This window comes from Seriola aureovittata, chromosome 18 (genome assembly GCF_021018895.1).
Source record: "Seriola aureovittata isolate HTS-2021-v1 ecotype China chromosome 18, ASM2101889v1, whole genome shotgun sequence".
NCBI lineage: Eukaryota > Metazoa > Chordata > Actinopteri > Carangiformes > Carangidae > Seriola > Seriola aureovittata.
Window position 1 is genome coordinate 2040192 of NC_079381.1, and position 21712 is coordinate 2061903.

The following is a 21712-nucleotide window of genomic DNA, read 5'->3' on the forward strand; positions in this document are numbered from 1 at the left end:
TTTCTGTACAGAAATTTTATTCCCAATTCAGTGTCTGAAGCTGAAAAATACAGCAACATATAGCAATGTCATGGTAAGAAATAACTAGCAAAATAATCACAGACTGATATCACAACCCAGTGGTTCTCTTTTTCAGTTACAACTCTAGAAACCGTGTACACAAAAATGCATGCAATGTCGCATAAAACACAGTCAGTTCTTCTTCAGTGGAACTGGATAAAAACACAAATCTGACCAAGTATCAAAAAGAAAGGAGTAAAGCAATACTCGTTGAAATACTTCATGAAAACAACCTGGACAGTGATGCTGTCATGTACAAACTGATGCTAACGTTCTCTACATTTGGATCAAACATATTTGGATTATCAGTTATTTAAAAAAAATCACAGGTAAACTGCTCCTGGAGTCGATCTGCATCTAAACTAATGAAGGCTACGTTACACATGCTGACGTGTTCATGAGGTGTTTGTAAGTGTTTGGGGAACAGATAGAAAAAAGAACATTTTTAAACCGATTAACAGCAGTTAGACTAAACTTTAGTTTTGCTTTGATCAGTCACTCAAAGATCCATCAGCATTGGTTATAAAAAATTACATTTAATACAACAACTCACTGTATAGAGATAAGTTCATAAAAACGGTGGTGGCACACACATATTTAACAATCCAAGCTAAATGATGGCAAAGTATTTGTTTGACATTTTGGAGAATGTGCTGCTTTGGCGGTTAATTAACCATTAACAACGTCCTACATGCCTTTACAACCCAGTAGGTCAGATATGATGATATGAAGTCAGGGCAGCAGCTCACTGAACAAACCAATAGAGCAGTGGCTCTCAACCTGTGGGCCAGGACTTACTGGTGGGCTGCAAAGGTCTTGTCAATAATTTGCAAAACAGTACAATTTTGGTGAAAATATGTAATTATAAAAAAATAAAAAATAAAATATAAATAATGTTTTTAAACGTTTAAAAACAAAATTATGTTTAAAAACACTAAAAATGTTTAAAATCTCCTTTCATTATTATTTTTTCTCATATTAAGGCCTGTCACTGTCAAAAACTGTTCTGTTGTCACCAGCCGGACTGCATCGTATACTTGTTATCACAGGCTGCGTCCACACCTCTACGTTTTCATTTTGAAACGAAAACGATCTCCGTCCAGACCAACACACCTGAAAACTCATACACACATGACCATTTACCTACACTGAGCACGTGCAAGCCGGTGTAAACAGGAAGCAGATTGACCACTCTGCAGTTGATTAGTTGCACAAAATACCACGAATGAGGAAGAAGACAGTCTTAGCGTTAAAATACAGACTTTAACTAAACAACAGCTGCTAGTAGAGACAACAAGGTAAGATATGCTAACAGTAATTCGTTATCCGTGTTGTATTGACCACTGGTAGTTGAGGCTGATGACACCCGAACAGCGAGCGACCGTGGGTGTCTGTCATTGTTTCCAAAGGTCTCAGTTTCTGTCCGTCCGGACAACAACACAACCCCAGAGTTTTCAGACTCAAACAGATCCAGCAGTGTTTCTGAAAGTCCCGGTTTCAGTGCTCAAAAACTCCGGAATCGTGTGGATGGGAGGAGGAAACGTATCAAAAGAGATGCGTTTTAAAATGAAAACATTACAGTGTGGACGTAGCCTCGGTCTGATGAAAGACGCATCCATGGCACAAACTGGAGAATCATTATGGACAGCTGGTGAGCAACAGGAAGAATTAAAAGGAAAGAGGGGAAAGGTGAATTGACAAGTGATCTCTCCTCTGTCAGACAAAAAAGAAAAACTGACATCATTCGGCCTCAGTATTGTTATGAGGTCGGATGTTCCCACCAACATTTTTTGAGATTTTCAAATGGGCCATGAGTTGGAAAAGGTTGGGAACAACTGCAATAGAATCATTTGCATCAACAACATACATTCTGCTCAGTTCTCAGAGAAACTAATCCAGCATTGGCGTTGGATGATTTGGCCCCAGTCTGCCCCCTAGTGGAAACATTGGCAATACTTTAGGTTAGGTTTGAGACAAGGTGATTTGAAAATAAAAAAAAAATTACAAATAAATTAAGTGATAAAAAATTGTCAGCAGCACCAGTTATACCTTTCTAACTCTCCCTTTAAAGTAGTAATGTTGAAAATTTTTCATCTTTGGCGACACCTTTGGCCAAACATGTTAAATACAACGTTGCTAATGTTATTTTAGTGACTTGAATTCCTTGTGATTTTGTGGGGGTCATAGCAGACACCCAGTTCATACAACTGTTAAATGCAAGGACTTCTATATAATCTCCTCAGTGGGTCAAAGGCTCAGTCACCACTGTGTTTCATGATTCAGTGACAAATAAAAGACTTAAAGACATGTATTAAAAATCTTACAGATGTCACTTTATCTCGGAGAGATCTGGACATTGAAGGTATCACAGTTTGGGATTTTTGTATGATTTGTTTAACATTTAATTTGCTGCCACTTTGACAAAAAAACAAAAAATTCCTCCGTTTCCTGTTTGAATGTGTTTCAATTAGATTCTTTTTGTGTTATAATAGGATATTGTGACATATTATCTTGTTATTACCCGACACCAGATCATTCCGTTTTAACATAAAACTTTTTTTTGGTATAAAAATATATCACTTTATCTTGTTACATCACAAATCGTTCACCTGTGTTTCATTAAATTCAGATGAAAAGATCAACAGCAGTTTCACATTTGTACATCCAGTATAGAAATATCATTGATCCAGGTCACCTTCATCACAGCTTCATCACAGGTCAATGAAACAGCTGGGTAATTAACCTTTCAATAGGATCACTATGCTACTACCAAGGACACCTTTTCTGACAGTTTACCTTAATAAATATAACCTATATAATTCAAATGATCAAAGAATGAATCAGCAAGACTATAAATCTGAGCAGACACAACGCCATCCTCTGTTAATGAGTAGGGGTTTTTTTATGTAATATTGAGGTTTCATATCCAGCCTTCCTCATCCTGTCCTCTCAGTGGGATTGCCAGGTTTCAACACTACTCACTCTAAACAGAATCCAGGTGACTCTTGAATAAATCAGTGACTTGATATTGAAGCTCACATGTAAATGAAACAGCTGAGAAGTTGCCGGCACTCTTGAACATATCCTGGAACTACAGAGCAGTCAGGAAGGATTCTGTACAGTGATGGTTATTGTTTTGGTTCAACTCCAGTATAATGGACCAATTAGCAACGACTATGAGATTAAAGCACTAACTATCAGCCTTTAATTGAAGTTCAAAATCAGTAGATTAACCTCATGGTTTAATTTAAATCCATTAAGGTGAATTCAAAGCCACTGCAACAAAACCCATATGACTGTGTTGATCCCTTCTGACTGTATATGTGTTTATATTGGACATAAGCAGATGAATGAATACTACATTTTATATTTGACCCGAGGACGAGCTGTTACCTGAACATCTTCAACTGTTTCTTTACTGAAGTTTTATCCTTCAAACACCATAAAATAAACTGTACATCAACAGCAGCAGGACATGAAAGAAAAACATCTGTTTCCACACAGAATCAAAAATGCATCGATCCACATTCAATCAGTGCAGAAACCTTTTTTCAGATCAACCACAATCATAAAAGAAAAATAAATAATACACAAGAACACAGGCTCAGTCATTCACAGGTGATGCTTGGTGATTATGGTCTATATACGAGGAATTACTGTATGTTCTAGTATTTAGAGGAGAGGTACAGCCATAGCTCCACTGTTATAAGATGAAGAAATGTGTTCTGGTCTTCATGGACCACCAGAGTTTTTATAAGTTATCATTCCAGGCACTTGTTTCCACTGATTCTGACACTCAGTTAGCAGACCCTTGAAACTTGCTTGGCGGGTAAAACCTAATACATGAAATCTGCAATAATCTTTGTAAACATTAGAAATTACTGCATCATGTAGCTGAAGCAAGATGAGCAACGTTTGACCAGTTAGAGCTAAAAACAGACGTCAATTAGAATGATACTGAAATAGAACTGATATCTCTCCTCACATCTGATCTCAGAACAGCGTTCTGTCCATAGTTCAGACTCAGGCTGTGTGCAGCATCAGATCACAGTTGCTGAATATTGCCTTAAAACGAGCAGCAAAATCAGGCGTAAATTCAAACTGTATCCATCTGTCATACTGTTTGTTGTTTCGACATGAACAAGCAACCAAGGCCACGGCCACTTAGGAGACAGGAAGTGTAAACCATTTCATACCAGTGGTGCTGCTTGTAATGCCTCATCTTTTGTTATAGAGTGTCTTTGGCCACACCACTAGAAATAAACAGGTCAGTGCCCTCTGGTGGACAAACTATGTAAAGTTCTTAAATTACCCCAAACATAATCTTCCCCTCTGTTGACCACTCTTGTTGTTAATTGACTGATATGCAGAATACACCAATACTAACAGAAGCAAGTTTCAGGCGTCTGCTGCTTGATGTTCCTCCCCACAGAGAGACAGTGGAAACCGGTGAATGTCTGGAATGATGGAAAGAGTCAATTCCAGTTTCTGAAACGCAGCAGCAGAATGATTCAATCAATTACATGTGATTTGTAGTAAAAGACACAGGCGTTATGACTTCATCTGTAGACAGACAATAATACTGGAGAATCAATGGTTGAAGAAATCTATTCGTCCACACTAACTTTGGTCAAGAACAATTCATGAACGAAGAAAAGAAGAAAAGAATATTAAACCTGTAGATTTTTAACACTGTGATTACTGAAAGTTGTTTTTCAATATTTTTTGCCACCATGATGGTTGATTTCATAAATTACTGACAGTCATTGTGGTTTACAACAATAGGGAGACATTAGAAATAATATGACATCTATTAGTAAATATTTAACTTCATTTACATTTTTCTGAGTTTCACTCTTAAAGGATAATTCTGGTTTATTACAGCTTGGATCTTATTTTCAGAGCCTTTACCATTGTTTCCATCAGTGATGACAACATTACATCGCTACAGCAAAATCTGACAAAGACACCAACAGTTTTTATCTATTATTTTTTAGTATTTATCTAAACCTGTTTATTTAGAGGTCAAACTGAAAGTGAGTGCATCTGAAATGTGTGCACATGACTTTCTGCCAGAGACATCCTCCAGGCCTTGTTCAATCCCCTCAGCGTATTCTGGGTTAGACCTTCTCCTGGTTGGACAAAAACTTCCTTTCACTGTGAGGGAGCAACATTTCTACTCCGAGCTCCTTCCAGATGTCTGACCCTCTCGAGGCCTGGCTATGCTTCAATCAAGTTAGTTCATACAAAGTGTTATCAAGCCCCATCACAGGTGTTTATAGGTCCAAACGGCCACACTGGAGGGGATGGGTGAACAGCTGGTTGTCCTAGAGTGGTGAGATAAATTGTATAAACTTCCTGGTTGCACTCATTTGTACATACAAGCAAAAGGAGAAATAAGTGACTGTGTAAGAAATGAGAAAAGGAGCGGGGGAGAAAGAGAGCGAGAGAGAGGTTCAAATATTATTGGCTGGACCGCAACAGCAGAAATACGAATGTCTGTGACTGACTGAGTGAGTGAGTGACAGAGTTTAGTGATTGAGTAACGTAATCAGCCGAATGCCATGTGACTTAGGGGGGTGTTCACAGCTGCAGTGTTGGCAACTTAGCTCATTGTCTCTAGATTTAGAGACTTTTCATACACAACAAGGTTAAACCTGGTTCAGGTCTGGACCGTGTATGGATGCCGGACTAGGGGCCTCTTTTTACAGGCACCAAGTTACAAATCTAGTGACTTTTTGGACAAACCTTAGCTACTTTCCATAGAAGAGAGTCACAAGATCAGGTCTACATGTGATTAAAAAAGAGCAGAGAAGCAGAATCACTTGTTGACCAGCGCCTTCAGATGTGGCCGTTTGGGACAGTTGCAAAACATGTTGTATGAACTAGTTCTTCTCCAGCGTAACCCGACCCTAATGATGCTTTCTTCCCTTCTCTGAGGGTATTCTTTTGATCATAGTGCAAAACCCATGACCCGGGTGAGCATCAGAACAAAGATCGGTCTTGACTTCAGGCTCAATGCTGCCGTAATATCCACATCACCACAGACCCCAAGATATTTAAACTCCTTTGACTTGTTGTGTTCCCAAATCCCAGACATTACCTTGGAGAAAAATATTATGACTGATAAGAGGACGGACAAACCAAGACAATACGATACCAGTTATAATAAAGTAGAATTATCCTTTAAATCAACATAACATTTAGCTTTTTAAGCAGGTTATTGAACAGTACCAATGCTGATGGAGTCTTCCCTTCTCCCAGGGTCCTTCAGTGTGAGATCAGGAGAACTAGGTTTTAGGGTGGCCTCCCACCAACAGTCTCTCTGAGGATCCGCTTCCTTCAGCAGGTGGTTAGTTTCCCTTTGTCAGCCAATTGTCAAAAATAAACTCTTTTACAAATAAATACAGTATTTACACACAGGTCACACACATGATTGTTGAAAGCTCGGTACTTCACTGTAGATTGCTTTAAATTCACTCAAGGCGGCTGCCTGGGCCTCGGTGTGGACAACAGCTGGCTGCTCTCTGCGTTATTGATTAGTTATCACTGTGTTCAGAACCGTTTCCATGGTGTTTGATTTGTTCTGTAGAAAATAGTGACTGCTGCTGTTTGTAAACCTTTGCTCTGTACATCAGCAAACACCTTTTACAGGAGGACTACCAGCTGAGGTAGCGAGGGATGAACAGGTGAACTGATCCAGGGCTGCTTCCTCATTTTACCCACAATTCAACACCAGCTCTTGAAGCCAAGCTTGTGGCTCTAGATTATTTTTGTATGACTATAAATTCAGTCCAGCTGTTCGTCACAGGGCTGAACGTCCGATCGGCCCTTTCTGCTGATCTTTCATAGTAATGATGAGGCCTTCAAACAGGGTCACGTTTTTCATGCTCCACACCTTCTCTGGAAGATCCCACATCATGAGTGCAGTGATACTGTTTCCTCGATATGATGTTGATGCAGACAGATCTTTCATCCTGTTGAACAACAGAACAGGTCGGGATCCGTGTTTTCCTTCGTCGTCTTTTTCAACTCTCCGTACGGAAAACCTGAGCTCCATCTGAAGGCCATATAACACTGGTCCGTGCACCGCAGCTCGATATCGCTCAGATAACACTGTGGTCCACATCTGTGCACTGATGCATCTTTTCACCCACGCAGAAACCCAACATGGGCCAAAAAAACTATGTGCTTGCTCACATGTTTATAGCAGCGTAACAAATGACAGTGAACAAGGAAGCTTAGAGAAAGAAACAAGGGGACAGCCTCACCAGGTCTCTCCAGGATTTACTTTACACGTAGTCACGGAAGAAGACCGCAGGTGTGTTGGCAGGTGCAGGAGCTTCTTCACATGCTTCTTTCATTAGATACCAATCAGCTGTAGTTAGTTTATACTTCCCAAACTAATGGGTTTGGCACAATGATGCCCCCCCCCCCCTCCCAGATAAAGTCCGCTCTCATTCAAATGACATGAGGTTTGCTGGTATCTGTTGAGAGAACAGAATATTAGAAAGAGGGTCTCACGTGGAGGCTGCTCTGTGTCTGTGTGATTTTATTTGGCCACTTGGGGGCAGTCCAACAAGCTGTAAAATCAACATTGATATATTATTACCTTTTTTAATGTGTTAGCAAAGCTATTTACACATTTAGCATCAATTTGGAGTCATGACTCTGGTGACATGATGAATATTGCTTCTTTTAGCTCTGTGTTTGGTCTCCACCACCTCCTAAAAAAAATACCTGGCTCTTTAGCTGCTAAATGCTCCACTATGTTCACCAGCTGCTCTCTCACTCAATCTGCAGTCAGTGTATAAACATCTTTTTTACATTTTTATTTTATATGTACATATATAACATAATAATATTCTAATATATATTTTAATTAAGGTTGCTTGTTCAATGACATGATGTTGCACAATGTGGCTGCTGTGTGTACTGAAGGGGCTGAGAGGATTTAGTGTGTAGCTGCCTCTGAAAGCACAACACCAGCGTTAGATATATATATATATATATATTTTTTTTTTTTACAAAGACAAAATATGTAAAGAAGACAGTTTTCAAACTGGTAGGTATTTATTTTACTCTAGCTCGGCTAGCAGTGTTGTCCAGGACCTGGTTTTGTACTGCACGAAACTAAAGTCCACCTTTATATCTGACTCTGAAAATATATACATACGTCTATAAGATGTTGTCCATTATATATTACATTTATTACAAGTCGTTAAAGTAAAATTAGGTTATTAATCTATCATAAAGCAGGTATTTAAGGCAGAATTACATACATTTAATACATTTAAATCTAATGAATGTGTTTATAATGGCACACAGAGGTGGAGAAACTCTTTCCCTGTTCCTGCTGATGATTCAAATATTTAATCTTACCATCATATCCTGTTTATTTCTGTTTCTATTCATTGATCTCTTGAGTGACCAAAACTGACCCATGGTCCAAACAGGTGAGTGTGTGTGCTGAACATACCTGAGGTCTGCTGCTCCTACAAGCCTCCTCCAGGTTCTTGTGCCAGATGATGGCCGAAAACCTGGATCCAGTCTGGAACTTGTAAACATTACCTGTGAAGGAACACAGATCAGGTGTGTGTGATTATCTGAACTGAAGAGAAGGGAAAAGGAAACAGCAGCAGCAGCAGCAGCAGCAGCAGCTCTGCTAAAGGTGTGAAGCTGACCTTTGTCTGGGTCATTGAGCTGGAAGATGTTGGGCCGGGCCGGGTCGTCTGGCAGCACCACCATCCATCCAGTCACACACACCTTCTTGCAGGGGTTGGACTTGTACTGTGGCAGACAGAGGATTACAGAGAGATGTGGAAACTACATACTGGAGCTCACAAAACCACAAAAATATAAATGTGTTTCTCTGCTTGGACATGATGCTGTAGCTGTGATTTAACCTCTTTAAAAATGGGCTTTGAGACAAATGAGACAAAAAGAGCTGTGATTGGTCAGATTGGACTGCGTGTGCTTTTCCTATCAACTTTCTGATGGAGAGCGAAGACGAGCAGCAGCAAACGATGGTGATTTTAAACCAGCTGAGATCTTCATTATCATAAGGATTGAAACAATGGGGAGCTAAAGGACTTACAGCTCGGTACGTTTTAGAATTGGCTTTAAGATCCTACTGTTGACTTTTAAAGCTCTTCACGGCCTCTCTCCATGTTACATCTGACCTCATTACTCATAGCTCAGGTCCTCAGGTCTCTTATTGTTCCTGAGGCAAAGCTAAAAACCAGACGTGACAGAGTTTTCATAGTCAGAGCCTGAAACTGAGGAAATCAGCTCAGTAGAATCACTGACCTCTATTAAATCTCTTCTTTAAACTAACTGTCATTGTTCTGATGCATGTAAAAACCTTTGTTTTGGAGCACCCAGCACCTCTAAAATGCTAAAGGTAATCAGCGGGTGCTGCAGAGCCGATGTGGGAGCAAAGTTTCTTGAGAAGTTTCTTGGAACAGTAGAAATATTCAGTTTAAATCTGAGCAGTCTCATGTTCTTCAAGCATCAAACTCACATGTTTCCTCTCAGAGGCCCTCAGAGCTTTGGCCCCATAGAAGGTCAGCGTTGATCCAGACAGAGAAATCCAAAACCTGGTCCACGATGACAACTGCAAGACAGAGGATAATGGATGTGCTGAAAACGTCTCACAGTCTTCGGATCAGGCCTTTCAACCTTAAACCACAGTGTCAAAGACCAGAGGTGAACTCACCTTGGGCTTCCGTCCTTCCTTCAGCATGGTTTTCCTCCTCAGGGGCCCTTCGATGGTCACACCGCCGGCCTCGCTGCAGCCATAGCAGGAGTTGGCAGCAGAGGAGCTGAGAGTGACACAATCACATTATGAGCTACTGAAACAGGTTTCTGCTCAGTCTTCACAAACCAGTCTCTGAGGTCAGTGAGTGAGTCTACATGATACAGGTTTACATTTCTACCAAACTGATTCACCCTGCGCTCATTTAATGCAGCTACAGAGCAGGTACTGATAAAGCACACAGTGTTTCTGGATATTTGAACTATTTACAGCTATGAGCTATGTTAGACTTTGACAGTAGAAAATGATGTCGGTACAAATCTATGGAACAACAGACAAAGACTGACACTCTGCTGCTACTGTCCCGATGATGTGACATTTGACTTCACGAGTCAATAAAGTGTTATGGATACATCACAGTGTGTTCACATCACAGCGTGTGACAGAGAGTCATCTTCTCATGGAGACAGCATGCAGGACAACAACACTCACACTCTGGTTCCCAGCTTTTCTTATAGTGAGATGACTGAGACGACAAGACAAACATGAAGCTCACCACAGTGACTGTCACAGACTGGAGCAGTGAAGACCTGATCTGACCTCATCAGTAACTCCATTAACTTCATTTATAAAGAATATCAGGACGTTTGCTAACGTTAGGCCTTGTGTGTGTGTGCGTGTGTGTGTGTGTGTGTGTGTGTGTGTGTGTGTGTGTGTGTTTCCTGGTGACAGATGTGTGATGATGCAGGTGGCACACTGTGAGGACCTGAAAGTTCAAACTGACCCTGAGCTGTGCTGATGGATGATAAACAAATAATGGATCTGTGCATTTACAGATCATTATCACATTATGACATTTGCTGGGTGAAATATATTCAGCTGAACCCATGTTACAAAAAAAAACATCATATGTTCTCACCTCTAGTCTTTAGTTGGTTCAGATGCTGCAGCAAGAATTTGAACTAAATCCAGAAAATGTGACGGGATTACTTCAGTTTCTTCACTTCTCTTCACTGGCTCCCTGTCCACATCAGCTCACACTTTAAGGAGCTTTTAAAAAGTTCTACATGGACTCCGTCCTTCTAACCTGTAATTTTCCCTCTTGTGTTCTGTGTTCTCCTGTCTGTCCCCACAGTTAAAAAGATGTCTCCCGGCTGCATAGCCTTTCCCTCTCAGCTCCCTCCCTGTAGAACAACCTCCCTGCTGACAGACTGCCTGACTCCACTGAGGCTTCAAATCCAAAACTCATCTTTACGGTTCAACTTTCAGTCAGCTCTTTATTCTTTTATTTCAGGCTTTGTACCTGACAGTCCATGTCGTCCTGCTGATGAGATAATACTGTAAACTTTCTGACTGTCTGTCTCTCGCCACTGTCACCAAGTGCTGCCTCATGGTGGGAACTGTTGGGTCTCTGTAATCAGTAGTATAGAGTCTGGTCTAGACCTGCTCTCTATGAAAAGTTCCCTGAGATCACTTCTGTTGTGACCTGGTGCTACATAAACAAAGACTGACTGGACTTCACCTCTAGCCATGTTGACAGTTTCTGTTTGATTTGTCCAGTTTTTGAGAACTCTGTGCCCAGGGGATAAAAAAGTTTCAAACAGCACCCAGACCAGTAAACGACCTCATGTCTGAGACTCATTTTTTCTGTTCACAGTAATTGTTATGTCAGAATATTAGGGCCACGTTAAGGAATAAAGTCATAATATTACAAGAACAAAGCCGTAAATTTAAGAGAAAAAGTTGTAACATTATGAAAATTAAAAATGTAAAATTTCAAGAGAAAGGAATATATCAACCAATTAGGTGAAAGAACAGCCAGTGTCAGTCTGAGCTGCTTCTGGCAGCTGCTGTTTGTCTGTCTGACAATAGAATAAACTCAGTTTTTTTTCAATGTCATGATGATGATGATGATGATGATGATGATGATGATGATGAGCCAAAAGATGAAGTCTCTCCTTATTAGTAAAACCTCTGCTAAAGTAGAACTTCACAGGATGCTCCACGTTCCTCATTTTAAAGCTTCTGATATTTCCCTCTAAAACAACATGGAACCTAAAACTATAACTTTATTCTAATTATATTATCACTTTTTTCTTTAAATATTATGATTTCATTCTCAAAATTATGACTTTATTCTCCTAATTTAAATTTTTTTCTTCAATGTGGCAATACTCCATCATAGTTTTTACAGTGCTGTTAAAGATTCGTCCAGGATCAGTGTCTGGACAATCTATAATCTCCATTAGCAGCACTTTCTCCTGAAGACACAGCTTCAAGTCATGGTTCTGGTTAAATGATCTGCTTTAGATTTCATTTAATGTTTTCAGTAATTATTCAGTAATTCAGTAATTCCCTTTAGAGAGTTGGGAGACGACTAAAACACAGCCCGAACCTGGAGCTAGAGAAGTGGAGTGTTTACTTTACGAAGCAGAGGTAGGAGTGACCCCTGACCTCCAGCAGCATGCAGTGAGGGGATGAGGTGAGATAAAACACATCATCTCCCCAGTAAAGATGGATTCATTCTTATTTAAACTTGACTCCGCCCACTCCACTGTACCTGTAAACATAGCTGCGGCTCCGGGGGGAGTTGCGAAGCGGGACCCTCCAGTTGGGGCCCAGTGTAGCATACATGCGGCCCCTGTTTGTCACACAGTGTCACAGTCAGTGTGAATGTGTGCGTCAACCAAAAACAAAATTCAAACTATTTACATTCACAGTACATTTCCTGTCTTTAATCTGCCACTTGTAGATATAGATGAGATTTAACTTTTATCTTGTTGCTTGGACAAACACAGATATACAGTATGATTAACTTGACGTAGGATGTTAGCAACATTCAAATACATTGATATCATATACACAATGAATATGCTACAGGCACAGATACAACTTGGTGACAAGGACAAATTCAAATAAAGATTAAAGGGTTAACCTGTTGATATTTTCTTATTGTCAACAAATCAATGTGCAGACCAAAGCAACAATAAAGCCTGGTATATCTTCTGCCTCTGAGCCATGGAGCGCCTTTGTTTCCAACATCTATCAAAACACATCAGTGAGCCACACTAATGTTCTGAGTGACATGTTCCTCCATCACAATGAACACACACCGACAGCGTATTAATATGCCGCTGAAAATAGTCCAGAACTACTGCACTATTTTCTCTTGGTTGAATAACACATGATTAAAACTACTGTGTCCAGCTGTTTTAACAAGTTACTGAGCCTCTTTTAAAAAGAAAATATATATTTGTGACTAGATTCTAAAGATCAGGTCTTCAGTAGGAATTGTGAAATGTGATTTTTGATCTAATTTGGGAAAAACTGTCATAATATAAAGACACACCACCATATGCAGAAAGTTTGAGTAAAGAAACTTTAAAAATTAAATCTTACTCCCCGTAACATCCAACATCACAACAGCACTATTTTCTGTAGAATCTGAGCAAAGGAATTAACATTTGCCTTTATCAAATAAATAAAATGAAATGAAATGAAAGCTGGAAGATCCACCAGGCTCCATAAAGTGTCTGCTACGAATCTTTGCATGTAAATTATTTATACAAAATCAATAGTGTGTTTTTGAGAATTGATACAGTATCACAAAAACATCTTACACCAGCCTCATTATTTCACAGAACCTTCCTGCAGGTTCATAATCACCTTATTGAGTTAATTAAAATTTATTAAAGTCACTGTAAGAAAAGCTTGAGAAGCAGTTCTTTCTGTCCTTAAATAGTTCAACACATGATTTTAATGCTGTAGACACACTGTAGTTTTCTAAAGTAATTAAAACCCTTCAAGATGAAATGACAGGTTAATATGAGACGATTGGTTCTCACCTTTCCATTCCAGGTGACAGCTCCTCCCCAAAAGAGCTTTCACTGCTGCCTGTTAGGAACAATTAAAAAAAACAATCTTTGGACTCAGGTATATTAGAAAAGCTGATGAGACTAATCAGAACGTCACTACATGTTTAAGCCCTCACCAGGACGTGAGTGTATGGCACAGTGTGTACATACCTAATGACAGGCCGTTGGACACAGATGTGCTGTGTGGGTCGTTTCTGACGGGGCTCTGAGACTCTAAGAAGCTGTCGTCCAGCAGGTGTCGTGCTTTCTCTATGGGAAAGGTGGCGCTCCTGCTCTCCGACATGCCGTACTGACACATCATACTGTGGAAAACAGGTCAACCAAAACACACCAACACAAACATACAGGTGGTGGTTATAGATGTTACAGTGCATTTCACACTCAAGGGAATTTTTTCTTTAAAGCTCAGATTCATGTTTCTTTCCCTGACTGTTTTTATTATTGTATCTCCTGATGATGCCTGAGATCTGAGACCACAGTGGGAGATTTTACATCGACTAAACGGTGCCCATTAGTGCTCTGACAGGTTTTAAACTCTTCATACACACAACTACTCAGCACATCAGGGATTATGGCTACAGGAAATGTAGGAGTACAATGAAAAGATCTTCAGATTTTGAAAATGTGGAACTCTGAAATGTAACTAAGTACGTTTACTCAAGAACTGGATTTTAGTATAATTTCGTCACCCAAGGTCGTTTGTACACGACCACACGGTCCTAAACAGAGGTCAACATAAGTGGAAACACCGATGTGGGTGGACTGTGGTTGTGCAAGGGCTTCAACATTACTATTATTATTATTGACTAACTTGCTGCTAACTTCTCCTTGTCCTTGGCATGGCTTGGATATACAGTATATAGTGCATTTACTAGTATGTCAGTATCAGTGTTGTATGATCTTCTATGTCTGTGTCTCTTTAGTAACTTGTAACTGAATCTTTAAACATTTTATCAACATTATGACAATTGTATTTTATGTGTTGTCGTGGTGCTAACTGCTGCTCTGCATGTGTCCAGACATGTTGATAATCAGTGTTGCTTAGCTTTGTTTGATTGCTTCATGGCTACATGAGCCAAATAGTTGAAAGCGTATTAATACTAGTGAAGCATTGAAACAAAACTAAACACAACCATTGCTGCTGATGTGATACTTGCTTTATGTACTATAGCTGTTAGCTGCATATGCTAATGTTGTTTGTTTGTGGAGCAGGACACACTTATTATTATTACTTTGTCTTATTCTACTTTGTCACACAAACAGTTTGAAGCACTTCAGCTTTTACTCGGGCACCTTGCACTGCTGCAGTGTGGTCCTACCTCTGCTGAGTCAGTCTGCTCCTGGTGGTAAAGCCGGGCATACTTCTAAAAATTTAGAAATGTTGAGTAGATATAGTAAACACTGTTATTTTCTCTGCTCTTCTCTGTTCTGTAGCCAACTGATACTAACACTGAAATTTAAAAATGGAATTTCAACACATAAATTAGTTTTTAACATTGTAAGTAAATGAGGAAGCCACAAGTTTACCAGTGTTGTTGTCATGGCTACTGCTTTTAAAATTAGGGTTTGCATTTGAGAGTGCAGAGAGCAATTAGAATTTGTTGTACTCACTTGTTTCCCAGACTATGGCTCTTCCTGTGGTGGGAGGGGGGAGGGGTGGGGATGTGAACCCCCACGGAGGCATCGGGGCAGGTAGGCCGTCGGTTGTACCTCATAGAGGCGGAGACCTCAGACAGACCTGAAACACAGAGAACATGTCATCACCGCTAACTGCTACAACACCGCTAATCCATTCCACCCCGTCCGTGTAATGACATCAGAGGTTACTGAAGGTCGTGGCTGAAGGTTTCTCTTTGGTGTCAAGTGTGTGACTGTTAGAGGCAGAGTAACATACTGCTGATGGCCCTCAGCCACACCAATAACACTCAAATGTTTAAAAGGACCTTTGTGCAGGATGTAGTGGCATCCAGTGGTGAGGTGCAACCGACGAAACACCCCTCCCCTCACCCCTCCTTTTCATATGGGGGCCCTCGGGTAAGCCAGTGTTTGATTTGTCAGTTCTGGGCTACTGTAGAAACATGGCGGCTGTGTGGGACAGGACCCCCCCCCCCATGATGAGATAAAGAGCTCATTCAAAGCTTACAAAGGCACAACGATTTTTGAATAATCATGAATATTAAATTAAATTTCTGCCACCAGATCCTCTTGAATCCTAAATCTGGGGTCTCCAACAGGTGGCTCTTGAGCTCCCAGTAGTTCATCCAAAGGTTTTTGAGTTTGATAGTTTTGATACGATATGTGAATGAATGTAACCAGACCCCTGTCCTAGACACTGGTCCTTTAATATATGTGTTCAGAAAGTATATCAGACAACAAGGGTGTCATTTCCTCTGGGGAGACATGCCACTTTTCAAAATCCTATTTTTGTCCTCCTCACTTTTATTGTTTCAGGTTCATTTTCTTGTCTGACCAGGAGTTGATAAGCGTGCTGCTAATATCATTCGAGTGTCTTTCAGTTATCACCACGAGCAATAAACAGCAGGAGTGGGGCGACAGTCAGAGCCAGAGCCATGTTGTTTTCAGGTCGTCCGTCCGTACGTTTGTCCGTCCCATTCTCGTGGACACCATATCTCAGAAACTCCTTGACGGAACTTCTTTAAATTTGGCACAAACATTCACTAGGACACAAGGATGAACTGGCTTGGATGCTTTCAGAGTAGCTTCCCCAACACTGTCTGTCTGCAGCACATATTTGTTTTTTGGGTAAATAAAAAAAATCTCTTAGTGTACAGTAATATTCACCAAAAGAAACTAAAAGTGATTTTAAGAAAGGCTGATGCCTATCAGCTCTTCTCTAAAAATGCTTTCAATCAAATTCACTAGATGGAGCCAGTGAGGCAAAGAATGAGCCCTGCCATGAAAACCATTAATTCCTTCATCTGATGTAGTGACTCCAACAGCACACTGTGTGAATGTGTAATAGGTCTGGCCATATAATCCTGCCATTAGTCTGACCACAGCTCTGGCAGGACTGTGTTAGATTGGTGAACTGATGCCGTGTTACCATGAGCATTATGTGGAACCTTTGAGTCACTGTTCCTCCCACTGGAGACCCACTGGGGCCGTTTAATCGCATATATGTGACCCAGCAGGGCAGTTTGTGTTCACCATGTTCAGACTGGAACACAGTGGACTCGTGTGAAGTTCTGTTGTGGAGCTGAGAACTGCAGAAGCTCAGACTCTGCAGAGGACACAGACAGCTGTATGTGATTCTCCACTCATGATCTACTGTGGAATTTGTTCAAATCAGAATCATTTTTACCAACAAGAGGAATTTTTTACTCATCTGAAATTTTCTAATCATGTGTAATAATGTGGTAAAGTCAGAATTAAAGGAGTCCGTGTGATGTGGCAGGATAATGTGCTCCCTGAGGGACAGAGCTGCCTCATCGTGCCTTGATTACTCTACAATTAGCCTGTTAAAACGTCCTGTGTGAGGCCCTGCAGCCTGCGTCTGGACAACTGCACCCTCAGCAAAACCATTTAGCAACAATCTGTAGGTTTGAAATCTACAAACTTTATAATGTTCAGAAGCAGAATTTGTGTTGAGGAAATGATTGAAAGAAAAAGCTGTAAACACAACTTACAATGGTGGGTTTTGTAAAGCTGTGGGACGAGTTATGTGGTGAAATTTGTAGGGAAGAATAATAATAATAATAATAAGAAGAAGAAGAAGTAAAAGAAGTAGTATGACAAATAACAACACATTTCTCATCCTGTGCAGATGGAGGAATGTTTCTTCTGAGAAGCCATCACTCCACAGTCATTCCATGTGATAGCTAAGAAGTGCTGTAGCTTCTTGGTTCAGCACGGCACTGTGGCACAAAAGCGACAAACGTTAAGTCTATTTTTCAATATGACTTTGACTCACAAAAACACACTCAATAAAATCTGTTCTAAGGTAAATTATATCACAGGTACAGGTGTTGTTTTGTGTAAAAAAACATTTCCCACTCTAAAATATGTTATTTTATATATTAATATGTTGTTTTACTTTTCCTCCAGAACCGTCTGGCGACCCCCGGAAGGTCGAGAACCACTGATTTGGACGATGTGTCATCAGTCTCTTCACTTCCAATTTCTCCTCCAGAGAAATCAAAGAAAGTGGATGAGAAAGTAAATAATCCACTTTGTTCATGCTAACGCCATTACTCTGTTCTAAGGTTTATTAACAAACATTTTCTCATCTTTAATGTGAACGATAGGGGTGGCTAAATGAGTCAGCCCATTTCTACCAGTCGCCCCTGTAAGAGCTCACTAAATGGTTTGAGTCATATGATCTCACCTTCTCAGTCAGCACATCTTAACCAACTGAACAATTATGGAAGATTTTCAAGCAAAGTGTTCGCCAGTGCTCTCCACCACCACCACCACCACCATCATCATAATCATCACCATCATCAGAACATCGCATATGGGAATTATTTGAATTCACACGACAAGTAGCTCTGACGCTGTTCCAGAGGTTCCAGAGACTCCTTACTAACAGTGGGTTTTTACTTTTATCTGTGCTTTACATACAGCTGATAACGAGGCTGACATGTAAACATACCGGTGCGGCAGGTTCAACAAAGGACGGCTGTGATCTCACAACAGGAACTGTTGTCCAACTAAAAACCACTACATTCCCGTTGATCGGTGTTAGCTCTTAGCTCATCTCTGCGGACATGTGTACTCATGCTTACTCAGCTCCTTGAACTGCTGCTATGAAATTACCAAACAGCTTGGATGAATTATCCAGACTGTGATCTGCCACAGTCACGAGCTTCCAGAAATAGATGATTTATGAGGGACCCTCAGAATATCAGCTAATTTGAATGAGCTAGTATCTTCATGCTCACAACTAAAGTCACATACAGCTCCACCATCTGAGGGGGTTCCTCCCTGTTCACATGCGGACAGCTGGAGTGTGTGAACTGCTGTCACGTGTGATTTCTCCTCTTTCTTCCTGCACGTGTTCCTCTCAGGCCACCATCTTGCCATCTTGTTGTAACATGGAGAGAGTGAGTAAACCAGATTTCTCTGTTTGGCAGCATGTGAGGTGCATGAGGCTTGTTTATGCTGAACGAGCCAACGAGGCAGTGGACACAGGCCAGAACAGCCAGAACAGCCTTTTTCTGCCACGTTATATAACTGCAAATGATCATCTGACCGGCACGAGCATGAGAACACCATCAGCGGTCATTAACCACCCTGAGACTCTCCTGAACCCCTGACAGTCACATGTCACTCAGCTCATATAATACTGTAAATCTACACCTTCATTCAGAGCTGCAGCTTCCTGTTTGACATCTAGACTCTGAGTAGTAAATTAAAGGCATCTGCTGAAGTTAAACTATCGTTTCAGTCCACTGGGTAAAAACTAGTGTCTCTTTATGTGTGTGGTGAACAGGGCAACGTGTTGGTTTGAGGTGCTTTACTGTGACTAACTTTTTGGAACTTGCTTTGAAATCTTTGAATCTGCCTGTAATCCCCTTACAGAAGGACTGATGTGTGTGTGTGTATGTAGGGACCGTTATATGTCTGGCTGAACACCTCTGGTTACTCTTACAAGGCAACATAAGCAAACGTCAATGTCGGGAGACATTTTTAAAAGGGGGGGGGGGGATACAAAATACGCACTTTATTTTGTATCTTTGTATCTATCTATCTCTAGATATCCGCTGTCTTTTTACTTTGTTTCAACCAGAAATCTGTTGATCGTCTCCAGACTGTACAGAACTCAGCTGCCAGACTTTAACCAGAACCAAGAGACGCCACCACATCACTCCTGTTTCAGCCTCTCTACACTGGCTCCAAGTACGTTTTAGAATAGATTTTAAGATTTTATTGATTAGTTTGAAAGCTCCTGGCTATATCTCTGACCTCTTAGTTGTGTGCACACCAGCAGAACCTTGAGATCCTCCGGTGAAGGTCTTCTGTCTGTTCCAGAGCATGAAAACTAAAGGGGTCAGAGCGTCAGGATCTGGAACGATCTGAGTTTGTAACCTCTGACTCTTCTTAAAACATACTTTTATCAGAGAGCGTTCCCTGGTTTTACTTTCCCTTGAATTGTTTCATTTTTCTTAAAATTACTCTGTGTTGGTTTTTATACACCTGATTGTTTTAATAGTTTTATCTGTTTTTCTTCTCTTAGAATCTCATTGATTTTATTGATTCTGTTTTATTGCTACCTTTGTCAAGCGCTTTGTAACTTAAATTTTAGAAAGTGCTCTATAAATAGTTTATCATTATTATTATTATTATTATTACCATTTCTGATTTGAGTGACGTGCATGAGAGCAACTGTGGGTAAACAAACAACAGACTTGTGCTGCGTTGGCAGTTACACCAGAGCGTCAGTAAAACCCCTGCAGGCCAGCCAAGTCATTGTTGCTTTCTTTCCTGTGGGTAAATGTTGTCAAAGCTGTTGCCATCACTAATGCTAGCACAGTTCCTCAGCGACCGACGCTGTTTTCTTTCTAACCTGGGACAACACATTAACCAAGGATGTGAGGACCATGATAATCAGTCGTACTTCTTGGTTTTGTTTAAATATAGAGACTTGTACATTTGTAGCCTATTGTTGTTCAGATGATTCATCTAAACCAGCTGATGTACCGGAGCTTTAGCTCTCAGGGCTCCACAGCTCTGGAACAACCTGCATGATGAACTTCCCCGTCTTCAGTATTAAATCAGTATCTTTTTAAAAATCTTTTAAAAACACATTTATCTCACAAAGAATAATCTCTTTTTTTTTTTTTTTTTTTTTTATCTTGATTAATTTGTCTGTATATGTTTGTTGTTTGTGTTGCTATATAAATAAACTTTATTATTATATATATGCTAACACCAGCTGTCAGGCATTGCCATAGCAACAATAAACAGTCGCATTGGATCAAGCCATATAAGATACATTGTATTTAACGCTGGATGCAAGATTTCAGTAGTTAGTAAATCTATAGCTTTAGGTTAATTGTTTTCTATAAAAATATACAATAATAATAAAGTACAGCAGTTTTAACACTCTTTGTACATTACAATTACTAATTCCTGAGAGTTATTTAGAGAATGCATTGTTGTTATTATTATTATTATTATTATTATTATTATTGAAGACTGTGTGTTTGTAACTTGTCGTAAGCCAGATCAGTTGGCAGTGACACCACTGAAGACCAGCCAAGAAATTGTTAGTTTCCTTTATTCTTTCAGAATAAAAGCACCCTCTCATCTTAAAATCTGTTCATCCTGAGTCTGTTGTGATTCATGGGTGACAGTGAAAGGAGTGAGCTCACAGCCACACTGGGAGTCCGGATCAATCACTACAGTGAACAGGTTCAGAACATATAAACAGTGGGTGATGTGTGTGCTTTTGCAGCTGGCTGAATAGACCTGAGAGGACCTGTGGCGTTGTGTGTCTCACACACGTGTCTCAAAGTCAGTGTGGAGTGATGCATTTCATAAAATAGAAGCAAATCTGCTCTGTGAGACGAGCATGTGACTGGTGTGTTTCTAAACAGCCTGGCCTTTACTCTGACATGAACCAGCTGAAACCTCCACTGGAACAGAACCGTCTGATTGGTGGAACCTGTTAAAGGCTGAACTCAGGGCTGGGAGGAGGCTGTGCAGCCAGACACTGACACCACTACACTATGCATTGTGTTTATACTGATTCTGTACGTCTGCAGAAAAATGATCACACTGAAAGACAAACAGAGCTGAACATAAAGAACAGACCTCTGCTGTTGAGTGTTTCCAGAAAGATGTGGGAGACAGATTCCAAAAAGAAATGTTGAAAAACTGAAGTCAAAATACCTTTTCTCTATAACATGTCACATTCTGATCATTCCATAATGTAATGGAAAAAGTTGATTACCAGTCAACCTGGTGTGTCATAATGAGGAGAAAAATAAGCCTTTGTATAAATAACCTGTAATGATAATGAAAACTGAACATTATTTTGTCACGGTGAAGGAAACCA

The 21712-nt window shown here is 40.3% G+C and overlaps 1 protein-coding gene across 2 annotated transcripts in view; it reads right to left on the bottom strand.

The window, feature by feature from the left end:
• Positions 1 to 21712, bottom strand: part of LOC130186927 (ras-specific guanine nucleotide-releasing factor RalGPS1-like) — a 105894-nt gene continuing 84182 nt past the window's right edge. The window contains exons 12-21 of one of the 2 annotated variants that reach the window (XM_056404280.1): positions 15304 to 15430; positions 15012 to 15056; positions 13843 to 13994; positions 13663 to 13711; positions 12378 to 12458; positions 9779 to 9884; positions 9584 to 9676; positions 8745 to 8850; positions 8540 to 8631; positions 1 to 7547 (exon numbers count right to left, since the gene is read on the bottom strand). In XM_056404280.1, coding sequence (XP_056260255.1) covers positions 7518 to 7547; positions 8540 to 8631; positions 8745 to 8850; positions 9584 to 9676; positions 9779 to 9884; positions 12378 to 12458; positions 13663 to 13711; positions 13843 to 13994; positions 15012 to 15056; positions 15304 to 15430 — 881 coding nt within the window. In that variant the 3' untranslated portion in view covers positions 1 to 7517. The remainder of the gene's footprint in view (positions 7548 to 8539; positions 8632 to 8744; positions 8851 to 9583; positions 9677 to 9778; positions 9885 to 12377; positions 12459 to 13662; positions 13712 to 13842; positions 13995 to 15011; positions 15057 to 15303; positions 15431 to 21712) is intronic. The other variant, XM_056404281.1, reaches the window with a different exon arrangement.